Source organism: Rhinoderma darwinii, chromosome 2 (genome assembly GCF_050947455.1).
Source record: "Rhinoderma darwinii isolate aRhiDar2 chromosome 2, aRhiDar2.hap1, whole genome shotgun sequence".
In the NCBI taxonomy this organism is placed as follows: domain Eukaryota; kingdom Metazoa; phylum Chordata; class Amphibia; order Anura; family Rhinodermatidae; genus Rhinoderma; species Rhinoderma darwinii.
In genome coordinates this window covers 348863917-348883255 of record NC_134688.1, presented here as the reverse complement: position 1 = coordinate 348883255, position 19339 = coordinate 348863917, and the positions used below count along the sequence as shown (strand labels likewise).

The 19339-nt window shown below is 43.3% G+C and overlaps 1 protein-coding gene across 1 annotated transcript; it reads left to right on the top strand.

Moving 5' to 3' along the window:
- The first annotated feature begins 1597 nt into the window (after window positions 1-1597).
- Window positions 1598-17280, top strand: LOC142743203 (uncharacterized). The gene is made up of 5 exons (XM_075853716.1): window positions 1598-1706; window positions 2295-2418; window positions 5470-5518; window positions 13572-13664; window positions 17175-17280. Exons 2-5 carry the CDS (start codon window positions 2296-2298, stop codon window positions 17246-17248), a joined length of 339 nt encoding a protein of 112 aa, XP_075709831.1. The 5' UTR covers window positions 1598-1706; window position 2295; the 3' UTR covers window positions 17249-17280.
- The last annotated feature ends 2059 nt before the right edge of the window (window positions 17281-19339 follow it).

Genomic DNA, 19339 nt, shown 5'->3' with positions numbered 1-19339 from the left:
CCCAGCCCCCGGCAGGTAATGCCACCCAGCCCCCTGCAGGTAATGCCACCCAGCCCCCTGTATGTAATGCCACCAAGTCCCCTTTAGGTAATGCCACACAGCCTCCTGTAAGTTGCACCCATCCCCCCCCCTTCCAGGAGAAGTCACTGACTTCAATGTCCATATATGGACAGTGTAGTCACTGACTTCTCCTGGAGAGGAATTCCAGGCCACAGGGTCGGGGATTCTGCTTCAGAAGTGAGTGACGTCACTGTGTCCATATATGGACAGTTTGGTCACTCACTTCTTCTGTAGCGGAATCTCCGGTCACAGGATCGGGGATTCCGCTTCAGAAGTGAGTGACGTCACTGTATCCATATATGGACAGTGTAGTCACTCACTTCTCCTGTAGCGGAATCCCCAATCCCCGGCCGGGGATTGGGGATTCCGACTCCTACAGGGAGCAAAAAAAGACCCTTCTCCTCACATGCACTCTGCTTTCACTCACCGTCAGAAGAAGGCAGGAGTCTTGCAGCGGCGTTCTCACTGGTGTCGATGCCAGCCCGGGAGTGGACCAGTCCAGTCACCTGACCGGTGAGGTCAGATAACAGGTCAGGTGACTGGACTGGTCCACTCCCGGGCCGGCATCGATCCCAGTGAGAATGCCGCCGCAAGACTCCTGCCTTCTTCTGATCGCTGCTGCAGTCAGCAGCGATCATCTGTTTTGATGCAGCGCCCAGCGGGACATTTTGAAGATCGGCCGGGACGGCGGGACAGTGGTGAGAAACCGGGACTGTCCCGCCGGAATCGGGACGGTTGGGAGGTATGTCTTATGGATGTTTGACAAAAACTTTTTGAATATTATTGGAGATGCGTGCTGTGGTCCGAACTAGAATGGAGACGTTGTAAATGATTGGCTGAATTTTTCAGATACAGGACCGCGTGACACCATGTGGACTTGTACTGTTTCATTCACTTTTTCATTTTTCTATAACGGATCCATATCATACCGAACTGACACATAATATAGGCATTTGTGTATATAAATGCAGAAGACAACATATAACTAATAATTAGTACAAGATAAATGAAACACAAAATTTGCAAATAAATGAATTTATTATATCAACTTTACTTGTGAATTGTACATTGTTTTCCTTTTAAATAACGTCTATACACTTAAAGCCTCTCCATTCACTGTCTAATAAGCTTCACAGTCATAGGTTGCCGACATTTAATAATACACTTATTGAAGACATCCAATTACTACACGTATGACTCTACTTGTAATATCACCTAATGCGCATGCTCCGTGACCTACACCGCTTCAGTCTGTGTGGTTGTAACTGCGCATGCGAAATGCAATCTTCCGGGTTTACCTAGAACAAACGCGCCAGTATCTTGCGCATGCGTAAAGGATGTGCTACTCCGAGGACGCGTGACGCTGATTAAATGACTATAATGCGCATGCTCCCTGTCAATTAATTCCCTACATTACTGGGTTAAATAAAAATATTATTTATTTGAAACGCATTACATTTAAAAAAAAAAAGATTCAAAACACAGACGGCATAAGATTTAATCAAATTTAATAAGACGTTTGCATTTGACCTTTGAACTCGGCGGCCCCTGATTCTGTGGCGAGGAAACCCCGTCGCTCTCTCTTTTCCTCTCGGAGTCGAAGAACAGGAGCGCGCACATCGTTTCGTGTCTTTTACAGACTTAAAGTGAGTGGTAAATGGAGTCCCCAGCTTGCTCCAAAGTGACGGGTTATGGCTGAAGGGGACGTGGTAACTGTGGTTTTATAGATGAGGTCTAATAACGTAAATATAAGGTAAAATGTTGGAATTGTATGCATGTAGCCTAAGCAGCTGCCTGTCACCAGCCCAGTGCGCATGAGCCGGTAATAATCCTATAGCCCTGATATTCCTTCTGCCTACCATTGTTTGTTATAGGAAGTATAGCACTATAGGTAGATCCTATATAGTGAGAAAGAAGCGCTCTCATTATTTAACATGTGAGAAGTATCGGAGTGCCCATGAGGTTGGACAACTTCCTGCCCACGTGTTCTTTTAGGCTATATGAATTAAACCAGCCAGACACGAATGGCTCGGGTACACCGGAGCATGAATAGCTCTGTGCCGGCTCATAGATGGGTCCCCAGCAGGCATCGCTCCCTATGATTTCCTTATTCTTTAGTAGGCCCTATGAACAAGGGTTGGTTTCATCAGACAACCGGTTTGCGGTACATTTGCCTAATTATTTGCATGTATTTTACTACGTGACACTTACCATGGTTTCCCTTGGGATTGCAGAATGCGTTACGTGGCCGCTTACCTGCTTGCCACCCTTGGTGGTAACAGCAGTCCATCAGCAAAGGACATTAAGAAAATCTTGTCCAGTGTTGGTATTGAGGCTGATGACGAGCGCGTCAGCAAGGTGAGTCCACCATAATGTGTTGGTGTTTTCTATTACGTTTTACTACATGGTGTCCTGATCTATGGTGTGGCTAGCTTATTGGGTATTGTTTGGCAGAATCCACATACCGGAGAGCTAACCGTTATCGCTAACATCATAGCAGCTCTGCAGGGTTAGAATTTGATCATGTCACGTTTTCTAGTCTACGTTGGACGTATATGCTGGGAAAAGCTCTCGATGTATATGTCAAACTAAACTCAGACTGTGACGGATGCTTAACAGTGGCATCTGTCATTCATTGGGTGTAATGGTATCTTTAACGGATACATCATTAACTTTCATGATCCTTTTCATGACATTACAGCCTATGGGTGAAGGATGCCATTGTTATTGATCTATTGTCTATATATCTGAGAAGGGATTGATCCCTGAAATTGTATTTGTAGGCTGAGTTCACACAGGGCGGATACGCTGCTTTAAGGTCCTCAGCGTATCCACCCTGATGGTTGCAGGGAACACCGTCCGGAAAACCGCACCAAATTGTGGTGCTGTTTTTCCACCAGAATGCCTGCTGCGAAAAACTGCATGTTTAAAAAAAAAAAAAAAAACACACATGCTTGCCCTCTGACATCCTGCAGATCGGCCTAATGGGATGGCGTTTTATCCCATGCTTTCCGTGTGTGCATCGGTTTTTTACGTCCGTGTTTCTGCACTTTCTGTTTTTTTTGAGCGTTTCTTTAGCAGCTTACAGATGTTGTCCGTGTTTTTGACGCACCCATAGGCTTCAATGGGTGACTTTGTCTGCAAAAACGGACTAAAATAGGACATGCAGTGATTTTCACGCAACGGGCACGTGCTTCGTGAAAAATCACGTGCGAATAGCCCCTTTGTTTTGCATGGGACCGTGTCCGTTTTTTCAATGGACTGCATGCAGATGTAAAATGCGTTCGTCTGAACAAGGCCTAAGAATTCTAATTTTTATCTAGTAAATTCTATTTTATTATTGACTTATTACATTTGTTTTTTAATAAGGACTTTTTTGGGTAGAGCATTAGTCTGGTAATTTTGTTAGGTAATTCTCTTGACGAACAGTGGCATCTGTCTCCTATAGGTTACCATGTTTAAAAAAAAAAAAAAAAGTTTAAGGGCCTGTTCACATCAGCGGTGGCTTTCAGTTGAGGGGTTCCGTCGGAGGTTTCCATTGTGGGACCCCTCAACGGAAACCTTAGCTTCCGTTTGCATGACCATTGAGATCAACGGTGACGGAAACATTGCTAGTGGTTTCCGTTTTCCATCATTTCGGCAGGTTTACGGTATTTTGACGGAATCGATAGCGCAGTTGACAGGTCAGACTTATGCCATAAGGACAATTTTGGCCTCCGTCTGAAAACGTAGGCTGGTGGAGACGTTTAGCGCGTACATTGGGAGCTTTTCTGATGTACACACTAAACGTAAAAAAAAAACATGTGAATTCACACGTGGCAGAAACTTCTGCAACTGTCCCACTTATCTGAATATGGCTTTCAGAAATCGATGCACATGCTCCAGCTACACATATGAGATGGATTTTCAGTCACAAACATTTCTGCAACTAATCTACCACGTGCCAAGACTTTCTTCTTTTTTTTTTTTGCTTCCTCCCTATCTCCTTGCGCATCCGCTATTGTATTAGGGCCTGTTCACACTAAGTATTTTGATGAGCTTTTTGGCGCGGAAACCGCCCCACAAAACTCGTAAGAAAACGGCCGAAAATGCCTTCCATTGATTTCAATGGGAGGCGGGGTCAGTTTTCTCCCGCGAGCTGTAATACCGCCTCACGGGAGAAAGAAGGGACATGCCCCATCTTCGCGCGTTTACGCTTCTGACCTCCCATTGACATCAATGGGAGGCAGAGAGAGCGTATTTTGCGGAGTTTTTTGCCCGTGGCACTCAATGGCCGCGGGTGGAAAATGCAGCGAAAATCGCGGCAAATGACGTGCAGGAAGGACAAAATCTGCCACAAAATCCCAAATGGAATCTTGAGGCAGAATTTTCCTCCTGCAAAAAACTTTGTGTGAACACAGCCTTAGTGAGAGAGAGATTGAAATAACTGGTGACCACCAGTTCTCCAGTGTGATTACCCTGTCGAAAAAAAAACCTCAATTTCTCAGTTTCCTGCACCTTTGGCAGTGTGACATGGTGGGAATAGAATATTAGGGTGACAGCATAGGGGCTCCGGAGATACAAGTTACGGCCTTCTGTGGGGAAAGTGTATCTGAGGCTGGATTCACACGAGCATGTTCGGTCCGTAAACGCCTCTCTGCAGGACAACTGTCCCGTACTGTAATCATGTTTTCAGTACGGGACAGTAGTTCCACGGAGAGGCAGGGACTCCTAGCATCGTACATAACTATGATGCTAGAAGCCCGGCTCCCTGCACTGTGTTCGGTCCAGGATTAGCTGCCGAAATACGTTCCGTCCTTTACGGACCGAACATGCTCGTGTGAACCCAGCCGAACGCTGGATTGGATCTACTCATAGAATGGAAGGAAAGCTTTTGGGATCACAGTTCTGCAAATCTTTTCTTTTTGGGTCTGAAGTAAAGCATTCTTCCTTTTTCAAGCAGTAATAAAAGAGCAGTGTTTAGATACTGTATGTTAAAGAGGTTTTCCCATAATAAATATGTCACCTATCATCTGGATAGGTGATAAGTATCTGTTCGGTGGGGATCTTCTGACTTCTGGGACTCACACTGATCACGAGAACAGGCTATTCCCGATTTATTTCTCTTGTGCTGTCGCAGATAGCGCTCGGCAGCCCCATACAAATGAATGGCGCAGTTGGCAATCATCTGTAGTAGCGCTCCAAGTTAAGCCTGTTCTCATGATCTGTGAAGACCCCCACCGATTAGATATTTATCATCTATAAATTTTGATTATGGTAAAATAAGCATCATGGCTACTTTTCACATCCTATTGTGTTTCTCAGAAATACATACCTGTCAGTGAGGGGAAACACGCCTAGATCTCAGGATCACCTCTGTCTCCTCATTTGATGGACACGTTTGATTAAGAACATTTGTTTCCCTTGTAGGTGGTGTCTGAACTCGGTGGGAAAGACCTTGATGTGCTGATGAAATCAGGTATTCTGGAATTCTGCTTGCAACACAGTAGTAACATTTAGGCCGTGTTCACACGTAGTTTTTTGCTGCGGCAAAAAGCACAGAAATAAACAGCCGAAATTGATTTCTAAAAAATTGATAGGTAAAAAAAAAAAAGCCGCAAAAAACACGTGTGGGGCAATACAACTTCAGCAAAACTGGAGCTGATTTTTCCAGGCAGAATTTTCTGCCTGCAAAAAACTCAGTGTGAACATACCCTTATATAATTTGTTCTACTAATATGCCATAGAGAAAGGGTTTTGTCTAATGTGTTAACACATTTATTGTTGTACGGGTATGTTCACACGGCTTATTTTCGGTCGTTTTTCAGGGCAAAAACGGCTGGAAAATTGGAAACCACGCCGACAAACACCTGCCCATTGATTGCAATGGGAAAACGGCCGCGTAAAAAAACGGCTGCGAAAAATTGCATGTCACTTCTTGGGATGTTTTTGGAGCCGCTTTTTTATTCTCTATTGAAAAACAGCTCCGTATTTTCAGACTTTTTTGGTTTAGCGTGTGAACAAACCCATGTAAATAGGACTGAATTGTGCAAAACAAAGTCAATGATTCTTTCAGTGGCAACAACTGAGATACGGATTTAACCCTTTAGTAACGAGCCTATTTTGGGCATTAAATATCAAGCAATTTTCAGTCTCATTCCAAAACCATAACTTTATTTTTCTGCCGTTCGTTTTGGTTTCTTAAACTTACGCCGTTTACCTTGCGGTATAAACATAACTTTATTCTGCGGGTCATGTGGAAAGGGCAATACCACATTTTTACAACTTTTTTTATAATTAATGTTATACTGCTTTTGCATAATAAAAATAATTTTTATTTGTTTTTGTCGCTATATTCTAAGAGCAATAACTTTTATCTTTCTGCCACCGTAGCTGTATGAGGGCTTATTTTTTGCAGGACAACTTATAGTTTTTATTGGTATTGGTCATTTAAATTTTGGGGTAAATACGAGTTTTTCTAGCTTTTTATTGCATTTTTTTGGAGGGCAGGATGAACAGAGAACCACAATTCCAGCGCTTTTTATGGCAATCAACGTGGGTTAAATAACAGAATAGTTTTATAGGTTGGGTCGTTACAGACGTGGCTACACCAATTATTTGTAGCTTTTTTTTGTTTTTCATAATAAAGCATTTCGTGAGGGGGGGTTTCAATTCTTTATTAAACAATTTTTTTTCCTTTTTTTTTTTGGTCCCACAATGGGTTTTCATAATGCACTGCCATACATGTGTAAAACTGACAGGCATGCTCTGGCAGGGCCGTATAGGCATATGCACAGGGTGCCTTGGTTAGGCCCCCAGCTGCAATGGTAACCATCAGCACCCCGCAGTAGCGGGGGTGAGTGAGGGGGAGACCACCATCCCTCTGAAACTACCTAGATCTCGTGTTGGTATTGACCGTGACATCTATGGGGTAACTTCAATGCCGGCTGTTAGAGCAGGAGCCTGGGCTTATGACACAGCGCCGTGAAAAGTCGGCGCTGTGGCACAATTACCCTTTAATGACTGCCATGAAAAGGCGTATGAACAGTCATTAAAGCGGCTCTGTCACCAGATAATAAGTGCCCTGTCTCCTACATAATCTGATCGGCGCTGTAATGTAGATAACAGTGGTTTTTATTTTGAAAAACAATCATTTTTTAGCAAGTTATGAGCAATTTTAGATTTATGCTAATTAGTTTCTTAATAGACAACTGGGCGTGTTTTCTCTGTACAACGCCCAGTTGGTAAAAAAGTAAAAACCCGTCCAGTTGTCTATTAAGAAACTAATTCGCATAAATCTAAAATTGCTCATAACTTGCTAAAAAATGGTTGTTTTTCAAAATAAAAATCACTGTTATCTACACTACAGCGCCAATCACACTATGTAGGAGATGGAGCACTTATAATCTGGTAACAGAGCCTCTAACCCCTTCCTGACATTTACCGTATGGGTACGCCATGGAAAGCCATGACTTCCCGCAAATTGCTGTATCCATATGCCAAATGTTTGGCACCGGCTCAGAAGCTGAGCCGGCGCCATCTTCGCCGGATCTCAGCGGTATCTTACAGCTGACATCCGGCTGTAATGACGGGGACCGAAATTAGCTTCGATCCCCGCCGTTAACCCCTTAAGTGCAGCGCTCAAATGCGATCGATGCTCTTAAGGTGTTTGCCGCTCATCGGAACCCCAGCAATGAAATCGCCAGGGTTCCGGTGGCTGCAATGGCAACCGGAGGCCTAATACTGGCCTCCCGGTCTGCCTAGCACGGAAGCCGGTCAGGACCCGCCCGGCGGCGGAGCCTCATCGGCTTCTGTAGCCGCCGGCAAGATGGCCCAGGAGCTGTTCCGGCGTCATCAGCGGTGGAAGTCAGCTGTATGTTACAGCTGTCATCCACCTTTAACGGCAGGAAACGGAGCTAGCTCTGATCCCTGCCATTAACCCCTTCGATGCAGCAATCGAAAGCGATTGCTGCATCTTAGCGGTTGCTAGCAGATCGCCAGCCCTGACAGGCAATCAGGACTGGCGACTGCTGCTATGGCAACAGGAGACACAATGGCCTCCGGCTTCCGTAATGGCAGAGCAGATTAGGCCCCGCCGGGAGGCGAAGCCTAATCGGCTTGCTGTCAGTGAATGACTGACAGATCTAATACATTGCACTACGTAGGTAGTGCAATGTATTCGAAAAAAAACAGACAGTTGGACCTTCAAGTCCCCTAGTGGGACTTGTAAAAAAAGGTGAAAAAAATAAATGTTTGAAAACAATAAGTTTCAAGTAATAAAATAAAACACAATCGCCCTCTTTCTCTTTTAGTTCTTTATTATTGAAAAAAAAATAATAAACCATACGTATTTGGTATCGCCGCTACCATAATGACCTGAGGTATCAAAATATTATAATATTTATTGCACGCGGTGAACAGCGTAAAAAAAAACGTAAAAAACTATACCGGAGTTTCTGTTTTTTTGGTCACTTTGCCCTACAAATATTGGAATAAAAAGCGATCAAAAAGTCGCACGTATCCAAAAATAGTGCCTATAAAAACTAGCTCGTCTCGCAAAAAACAAGCCCTCATACACCTCCGTCGACAAAAAAATTAAAAAGTTATGGTTCTCACAACTTGGCGACAGATACATTTCTTTTTACAAAAGTAATTTTATTGTGCAAAAAGTTGTAAAACATAAAAAAGTGCTATAAAATAGGTATCGCCGGAATCGTACTGACCCGCAGAATAAAGTTAACATGTAATTTATAACGCATGGTGAACGCTGTATAAAAAAACCGAAAAAAGCTGTGCCAGAATTGCATTTTTTTGTTTACCTGGCATCCCAAAAAATAGGATAAAAGGTGATCAAAAAGTCACATGTACCCCAAAATGGTACCAATAATAACTACAGCTCGTCCCGCAACAAACCAGCCCTCATATCGCTACGTCTATGAAAAATAAAATTAGTCATGGCTCCAATAAGTCAGGAAATAAAAAAATATGCAGTTGTGCCGGCCCGAGGGGAACATTTCTTCTGTTTCAAGAGGCGATTTATCAAGGACCTAAAATTGGGGAACCAGGAAAGGGAGGGCCGAAACATACCCGCTGGAAGTGAGGGTGCCCGTATTATACCAGGACAACACTTCCCAGCAAAATTCCCCAAACTGCAAAGGTGCGGAGTGTGGACCAAAAGGGGCATAAGAAAGGACGCCATATATCAGTGCGACACCGGCCTGTGCAGAAAGGATTGCTTCACAGCGTAACACACATCTATGGATTATTTTATTGTTTTTTTTACCTTATTATTATACCACCTGACTATGCCCCTTATATACTCCGCCCGGCTTACATGTACCCCCACATTATAAACGGAAACAACAGCAATACTCAAACAAATCTACTACCAAGCAAAATCTGCTCTCCAAAAGGCGCTCCCTCCGCTCTGAACCCTACAGTGTGCCCAAACAGCCGTTTCCTTCCACATATATGGCGTCGTCATTCCCGGGAGAACCCTTTTAACAATTTTTGGGGTGTGTCTCCAGTGGCATAAGCTTGGCATGACATATTTGTCACTGAAATGGCATATCTAGGGAAAAATATTAATTTTTAATCTGCACCTTCCGCATCGCATTCATTTATGGAAAAGACCTGTGAGGTGAAAATGCTCACTACACCCCTTAATGAATGCCTTGAGGGGTGCAGTTTCCAAATTGGGTCCCTTGATAGGGGTTTCTTTTATTATTTCACATCAGAGCTTCTGCAATTGTGAACCAATACTTTGTAAATCGCCAAATTAGGCCTCAATTTTACATGGTACGCTTTCACTCCTGAGCCTGGTCGAATGTCCAGGCAAAAGATTAGGGCCACATATAGGGGTTTGTAAAACCGGGAAACACTGCATAATAATTAGAGGGCTGTCTTGTCATGGTGGCACAAGCTGGGCACCACATATTGGCATATCTATGGAAAAGAATCCCATTTTCACTCTGCAACATCGAGTGCACACTAATTTCTACAAAACATCTTCAGGGTTAACATGCTCACTATACCACTAGGTAAATGCATTGAGGGGTGTAGTTTCCAAAATGGGGTCACTTCTGGGGGGTTTCCACTGTTTTGGGCCCACAGTTGCCCAGAAACCAATCCAGCAACATCTGCACTCCAAATGGCGCTCCTTCCCTTCTGAGCCCTGGCGTGTGCCCAAACAGCCGTTTATTACCACATGTGGGGCATTGTTTTACTCGGGAGAAATTGCTTTACAAATTTTGCAGTGCTTTTTCTCCTTTAGTCCTTGTGGAAATGAGGAAAAAAATCGCTAAACCTACGTTTTCTTTTAAAAAAAATTAGATTTTAATTTTCATGGCCTAATTCCAATAATTTCTGTAAGAAACCTGTGCGGTCAAAATGCTCACTACACCCCTAGATAATTTCCTAGAGTTGTGTAGTTTCCCAAATGGGGTAACTTTTGGGGCGTTTCCACTGTTTTGGCACCGCAAGAACCCTTCAAACCTGACATGGTGCCTAAAATATATTCTAACAAAAAGAAGGCCCCAAAATCCTCTAGGTGTTCCTTTGCTTCTGAGGCCGATGCTTCAGTCCAGTAGCACGCTAGGGCCATGTGTGGGATATTTCCTAAAACTGCAGACTCTGGGCAATAAATATTGAGTTGCATTTCTCTGGTAAAATCTTCTGTGTTATAAAGAAAATTGGATTAAAAATCAATTTCTGCAAAAAAATATGAAATTTGTAAATTTCACCTCTACTTTGCTTTAATTCCTGTGAAACATCTAAAGGGTTAAGAAACTTTCTAAATGCTGTTATAATTACTTTGAGGGGTGAAGTTTTTAAAATGGGGTGACTTTTTGGCGGTTTCTAATATATAAGGCCCTAAAAGCTGCTTCACAACTGAACTGGCCCCTGTAAAAATAGCCTTTTGAACTTTTCTTGAAAATGTGAGAAATTCCTGCTAAAGTTCTAAGCCTTGTGACGTCCTAGAAAAATAAAAGGATGTTCAAAAAACAATTCCAATCTAAAGTAGACATGTGGGGGATGTTAATCAGCAACAATTTTGAGTGTTATAACTGCCTGTCTTACAAGCAGATACATTTACATTTAGAAAAATGCACATTTTTTAAATTTTTCGCTACATTTTGGTGTTTTTCACTATTAAATACTGAATATATCGAGCAAATTTTGCCAGTAACATAAAGTCCAATATGTCACGAGAAAACAATCTCAGAATCACTTGGATAGGTGAAAGCATTCCGGAGTTATTACCACATAAAGTGAAACATGTCAGATTTGAAAATTGAGGCTCTGTCAGGAAGGTCAAAAGTGGCTAAAGAGGGAAGGGGTTAAGGAGTTAATTTTTTATTTTTTTTAACTATTGAGTGATCCGTTTCTTATATATATATATATATATATATATATATATATATATATATATATATATATATCTCCACACATACTTGTTACCCGATTGGTGCTGATGTTGTATAAGCACAACATGCAGGAACCCAATGCCCTCCATTGTAAGTCAATGGAGTCTATTTGGGATTCGGTGGTATTCCTCATATGATTGACCCGGCAGAGCGCTGTAACTTCCGTTATGGACAAAAGTCACAACGCAAGTGTCACCATAGCCTTATACCCTTGTGTACTGGTATTTCAGTGCTATAAAAGGGGCAACAAGATGTTTAGAATAAGCAAGAAAATAAGCTGTAATCGATTCCCCAGTGATGAGCGAGTTGTCCGTGCACTAAATGTGACAAACTCTCCTCTCACCTAAAGTGAATGGTAAAATCTCCTTTTCAAATTAAAGAACTATAATTTGCAGATAAATCTTCATTCAGACACCTCTAAACCTTTTTATACCAAAAACCATGTAAAATGGATTCTTTATGCAAGGGCATCACATGTGAATGCTGCTGTCCTAAACCGCTAAGTTTTCTAGTGTTAAAAAAAACCCAAAATGGCTGCATAAAATTCCCATTTACTATCATTGCATTTAAACAAGCCACTCGTTCTAATAACTTGGCCGGACAGCTACGTCTCTTCACTCTACTATATATATGGCTGCTCTGTTTGGCCAAAAGTGCGCATATTTATTTCAATGAGTCATTTGCGATTCATACTTACATCTGCCGTCAGTAGAGTTGGAAAGGCCCAATTCACGTAAGATGGCTGGCTGCAATCGGCGGCTTTGGCGCAAATTCTCTTGTGTACCACTCCTAGTGGCCACAATAAAACTTAGAGTATTCCAATCTGAAACCTTTATGGCATATCAACAGTATTTTCCAGAGAGAGCTTAATGAGGAGGGATCCAATTCTGTGATCCTCGCATATTAGGGGAATGGTAGAAAAGGGATAGTGTGTGCACTCGGTTATGTCCACTATTGTTTATAGCACAACGCCCATAAACTACAATAGAGAGAGCCCCTCACAAAGATCACTAAAGAGGAAACCAGAAATGGTTTGCACTAGGCATAACACGGTAAGTTTTGCCTGGATAGCTCTTTTAAGTTGCTTTAAAAAGCTCTCTTAAAGCAACACCATGCACCCATAAGGCTGGATTCACATGAGCAAGTTCGGTCCGTAATGGACGGAACGTATTTCGGCCGCAAGTCCCGGACCGAACACAGTGCAGGAAGCCGGGCTCCTAGCATCATACTTATGTACGATGCTAGGAGTCCCTGCCTCTCCGTGGAACTACTGTCCCGTACTGTAATCATGATTACAGTACGGGACAGTTGTCCGGCAGCAAGGCAGGGACTCCTAGCGTCGTACATAACTATGATACTAGGAGCCCGGCTCCCTGCACTGTTCGGTCCGGGACTTGCGGCCAAAATACGTTCCGCCCTTTACGGACCGAACATGCTCGTGTGAACCCAGCCTAAGCGTAAGCCACACAGTGGTCTGTTCGTACTTGCCTGTCCCTGTAACCATGCCACCATGCCTGTGGACTTTTGTCTCTGGCACAGAAAACACATGTAAGCAGCCACTAGAGGGTGCTGTTGTGTATCTTCCAAGACCTGCACTGCTATCTATGAGATGTGCAGGGAAGAGCGAATGGAGCTGCCTGTTCTCTTCATCAGAAGTATGTCTTGCGTCCTAATGGTTGGGGCTGCGCAGAATGGTATCATGGCCCGTAGTGCGTTCACTCCTGTCGTAAAGTGATGGGGGGTGGTAGACTAAAATTGCTAAAGCTGTATTTATATTACAATATGTTAGTTAATAAAGGCCATCAACCATAGATTACAGAAACTAGTACACATCATGCATATGAACAAATTATTTTGCATATTGAATTGCTCTAGTAATAACCTAAAGGCAGAGGGATGGACGATTAATGTCCACCAAGAATAAAACAATACATTTATTGTTTGGGCTGTGCATTTACATTGGCAATTACCTTTTATCAAAGCTCGGAATAGTTTGTATCATAACTTCATGTCTTTATTGCTGCTGGAACTACCAAGGGTTCATTATGTTTTGAGACGGAAGGGATTGTACAATTGCATTCATTTTTTTTCTTTCTTTCTGCTTAGGCCTTTCCAAGCTTAGTTCAGTACCATCTGGTGGCGCTGTGGCTGCTGCTCCTGCCTCTGCCGCTCCAGCCGCTAGTGCAGCTGCCGCACCAGGTAAGATCATTAAAATTAAGGTGTAAACTTTTTTTTTTTCATTCCATAATCTTTGACATCTGGCCTTTTCAGACACGTTCTCAAAGCAGTTATGGCCGAATTCTAACTAAGAAGATTAAAATGATGGCCTTTGCTATAAGTTGTTTACTTTGATATGTAGAGAAATTGTTACTGCAAGTTAACTTGACAGTAGTATATTATGTGCATATTTTTAATTTTAAAGTAAACCCGTCACGTAGATAATGCAGTCTAACCCATGGGCAGCATATTATAGAGCTGAGCAGTTTGATAAATAAAGTTGTGGCAAAAGATTCAGTATAACTTGTAACTTATTCATTGAAAACTCTCCTCATTCATGGACTTAAAGGGAATGTGTTGCCAGAAAAACATGTTTTTTTTTTAAAAAATTAAACATTTAGTGTGTGGGTGATTAAACATTGTTCAAATTTTTTTTATTTTTTTCACGAGTCAGGAAATAGTCAGGAAATATTATAAATTAATTCTAATTTATAATACTACCCATTTTTGGTCACTAGATGGAGCTATTCCCAAAATTGCAGCATTGCAACAATGGGTTAAAAGCCCTCGCTCTAGTGAGCTCTCAGCATCCCCCCCTCCTTTATCCTGGCTAGTGCCGGGATAAACGAGGGGTTTGAACGGTGTAACCTCCTACGCTGTGTGTCGCCATTTTTTGAGCTAACACACAGTGTAGTAGGTTTACATACAGTAGTAAACACACACAAACACGAACATACATTGAAATCTCTTACCTGCTCCTGCCGCCGCGGCTCCCTCCGGCCCGTCCGCTCCGTTTGCTGCCGCTGGTCCAAGTGCACAAATCCGGAAGCCGCGATCGGAAGTAGTAATATTACTGTCCGGCCGCGACTTCCGGTCCACAGGAAAATGGCGCCGGACGGCGCCAATTTCGAATTGGACTGTGTGGGAGCGGCGCATGCGCAGTTCCCACACAGACGCCGTACACTGAAGTCAATGGGACGGGAGCCGTTCGCAGTCCCTATGGGACTGTGGCTGCCGTATTCCATGTCTGTATGTGTCGTTAATCGACACAGACAGAAATGGAACAAAAAATGGCAGCCCCCATAGGGAAGAAAAAGTGTAAAAATAAGAAAAAGTAAAACACAAACACACAAATGAATATAAACGTTTTTAATAAAGCACTAACATCTTTAACATATAAAAAAATAATTTGTGATGACACTGTTCCTTTAAGAGTTCAGTGGGTGGTCTCAATCATTGACGCTTTCCCTGTATGAGTTTGCATACAAAAGTACCTGTTAATCACTTAGTAGGACCGCCCACTGGACTCCTAAAACCAGTGTCGGCGATCTTGATCATAAAGTTGTTCAAACCATATTTATGGATAAAAGGTAATGTGAGGGGACAATTACAGTGCTGTATTACAAAACTCCAGCCAGCAGCTGCTCAATGGTCCTGTTCTGTGAACTTGTGTGCCCTGTTGCCTCTGGCTGGCCTGTCGTTCCTAGGTGTTTTAAATTCACAATATCTACACAAAACGTTTAGTGAGGCATCAGGTAGAAATAGAGATTGATTTTTATGTAACTGAAATGGCCAAACATAATTAGAAGATGTTAATGTTTGGGTGAAAGTGGTTCTAGGGCATATCCATTCTATTCTGCAGGTGCAGACAAACATCCCTACAGACATGCATAGTTAGGCCTGGTTGCTGGGCAGAAGCCTGCACTTGAAGATATATACTTCATGTGCCCATCTCTATATACAGTACCTATCTATATTTTGATTTCTGTGCTTCACGTTTAGTGAATATGTACAGAATGAAGAAAGGATTGTTCTCTTCATAGGCTCTATTCATGTTCATTTAGTGCTCTGACAACGTGGTCATGTTAGGCTGTGTTCACACAACGTTTGGCGCCTACGTTGGAGGTGTACATTGGGAGGATCTGCCGAATGAAGGCTGCGCTGCGACTTATCCCACTGTGTGTACAGTGGGATTAGTTCCTAATAGGTCCCCAACGTAAATAAAAAAAACATACTGTGTTGTATAGGTTTTTTTTTTGTTTTTTTTTTTACTGTATGCTTTTGTATGGAATAGTAAGTCTACTACACTATTTCATACAGTTAAGGAAAAAAGTATACAGTCTTTTGGCCTCTGCTAAGGGGAACAGAGCCCTCTCAATACATTCAAGCATAATGTGAACATAGCCTTATTGACCAGGTGCTGTGTTTTGTGGAGCTGTGTAGTTTTACTTCTGTGTTAAGATAGGTCATAAAGAGGTGAAAACCAGACACTGCCACCCCATGGACAAGAGTTGCACAGTTTCTGGAAGAAAGCAGCCATGTTTTCCTATCTCAACCAATCCCTTTATGTAGATTAAGGCTGTGTTCACATCACCGTTCGTTTCTGTCGGGTTAACCCCCTCAGCGGAAAGTCTAATGGAAACCTCAGCTTCCGTTTCCCTCACCATTGAACTCAATGATGACGGAAACCCAGCTAATGGTTTCCGTCTGTCACCGTTGTGACAGGGTTCTGTTATTTTAGATGGAATCCATAGCGCAGTCGACCAGCAGAGCCTGTTCTGTTAGATGAGCATGTCCGCTGTATCAAATAGCAGACACTTGACTGAAACAAGCTTTTGGAAGGTGGGGAGGAAAAAGCAAAAATGAAATAACTAAAAATGGCTGCGGGGGGAAGGGGTTAAAGTATTCATTACTGAATTAGTATTTCATACACCATTTAATGTCCGGTTTTAACCACCGGAATGCACTAGGATTTTCGCAAGGGATTTCATTGCGAATAATCTGCAGTGTAGTACAGTAGCAGCAGAGTGGATCAGGTTTGAACAAATCTCATCCACACACAGCGGAATAAAATCAGCCAAAAAAACATTCATAAATTTACCTGCAGTGCGTTTTTTTTTTTTAATCTGCAGCATGTCCATTTATGCTGTCAATCGCTTCTCTTCTGTTGTTTTTCCCCCATTGAATTCAATGGGAGGTAAATCCCGCAACAAAGAGGCATGTGTTGCAACTCTTACAAAAGCTTATACTTACCCTCGGCCATAGTCCTAGCGAGGGGATCCTCTCTTCTGAGTGCAGCCCGACCTCTTGGAATGACGTTTCATCCCATGTGACTGCTGCAGCCAATTAAATATTGCAGCGGTCACATGGACTGCAGCGTCATCCCGGGAGTCTGGGCTACTCTCAGAAGAGGAACGCTACGGCCGAGGCAAGTATAAACTTTTTTTTTAAATTATTATTCCTGCTGGATTTTTGCATCAAACATGCCGCCCGACACCCTGCACCACAATTTTTGGTGCAGTTTTTCGGGTGGAATTCCTTGCAGCTTCCAGGACAGCTATACAGTGTAGTTTTACGCAGGTTATCCATTCTGTGTGTTTGTTCCCGAGGTGATGCTATGTCTGGCATGTTATGTTTTTATTGGACATTCCTAGGAGTGTAAGGAATAATTTGGTTTTGCATCTAAACTTCAATTTTCATTTAACTCTACAGAAAAGAAAGAAGAAGAAAAGAAGGAAGAATCTGAAGAGTCGGATGAAGACATGGGATTTGGGCTCTTTGATTAAGTGCCTCTTAAAAATAAAGCATCTTTCCATCAGTTACTGAGTTGTCCGTTACTGAAATTTAAACTTTACTTTTTTACAACGATAAAAGGGGTTCCCCAGGACTTGATCGGTAGGGGTCTGACGTGGTACCACCGCCAATCATCAGAATGAAGGGGCCGTGGCGCTGCCTTTACACAGGCACAACGACTATTCTGTACAGATGGCTATGCCTAATACTACAGTTCAAGTGAAAGTTCCAGAGAACCCCTTTAAACCACATCACTAGTCTCTTGGTAGCTCCCTACTCTGGCTAGTAAAGCAGTACAAAGGATGGGGGGGGGGTTCCTTTTATAAAAGCGAATATGTAGAGGGATAGTCTTAATGAAACAATCAGTAAATGGTTCTTGTGTTTATCTACATGAGAACATGTGACTAGTATGTTCCTCATAAGCGGCAGCTGCATCTACTGTTCCTGCAGGTCCGGGGCAAAGGCTGTAATACAGAAGTGGGGAACGTCCGGCCTGCAGGCCATATAAGGCCCGCGGGATCATTTGGTCTGGCCTGACTGCCGCTGCAGCCGTAACTCCGCCCTACTCACTCGTGTTTAGGAGAAGGGCGGACAAAGCCAAGTATGGCGGCAGCGGTCTGAGTGAAGTTGAGTGCTGGCCCAAGAGTGGACGAGTCCGGTCACCTGACATGAGTCAGTGAGGTCAGGTGACTGGACTGGTCAACTCCTGTCACAGAACGCCCCGACCTCACTCTGACCACCGTTTCCGCCGTACCATTCCTTCCTTGGCTCCGTCCGCGTGCCCTATTTGAAGTGAGGTCTGGTGACTTAAAGGGGCTTTTTTTTCATCAAGGACATTTGATATATCCACAGGATATGTCATAAATGTCCAATAGATGCGAGTCCCAGATCTATATGTAGAACGGGCCCCTAAACATCGTTCTACCTCTGTTGTGGCTGAAGCTAGTGCTTACCGACCATGAAGAAGAAAACAGCGTAACATGCTGAGCTACGCTTTTTCCGTAAGTCCATAGAACTGAATAGTAGTTATGGAAACCGCATAACTCGCAAGCTACGCTGCTTAAGTAACTGCCATTCACTACTATGGGAGTTATGGAAACCGCATAGCTCAGCGAGCTACACTGTTTTCTTCATGGTTGGAAATCAGCCGGAACACAGAGGTAGAAAGAGGTTTTGGGGGCCCCGTTCTAGAGATAGGTGCTGGTCCCAGAGGTGGGACCCGCATCTACCTGACATTTATGTCCTAATGTCCCTGATGGGAAAACCCCTTCACACGAACATAGCTCATCTCGGATGTGAAAAACTGCCGTTTTCCACGTCTGAGGTGGACCCGTGCGGGCCGCGATGTCACGGATCCCCCACAGACTACAGTCTATGGAGGGATGTGTGACACGCAATAAAATAGGACCTGTCCTCAACGTGTGAACGGCTCCATTGCAATTCATGAGTCCGTGTGACGTGGACAAGATTCTCGTTCGTGTGAATGAGCCCTTATTCACACGTGTACATTTTGCGCGTGTAAAAAAACTCCGCTTTTTTTTCTTGCGTTGCAGCTCCGCGTGACATCTGTGTACAGTGCACGTCTGCATTTCTTACACGTATCTTCCGTATGTCACGTGTTTTTTATGTCCGCAAAAAAAACCTGGAGGTGTTTTTATTTTTCTCATTTGTTTAGCAACTGTTGCGTGAATGACGTCCGTGTTCTGTCCATGATTTTCACGCACCTATTGAATTCAATGGGTGCGAGATGTGCAAAAAAGGCACAAGAATAGGACGTGCAGTGAGTTTCTCGCTAGTAAGACCCAGCAGCAGTCTGTTAGTAACGGCACCCGGCGATCATGTGACCAGTCACATGATCACCTTGAGGAATAGAGACAGCGGCGCGGCTGCTGCCTCTATTCCTATAGACAGCGTTCATTGAGCGCTGTGTAAAAAGAGATCGGAGAAGACAGAAGCAGCGAAAGCTGCTCATATCCTCTCCTCAGGGTCCCCGGCAGTCACTGACAGCTGGATACCCGACATTCAGCTGCCTGATCGCGCGGGCAGCAAGTTAAAACCCGAGCCGTAAAAAGTCTATGGCTCTG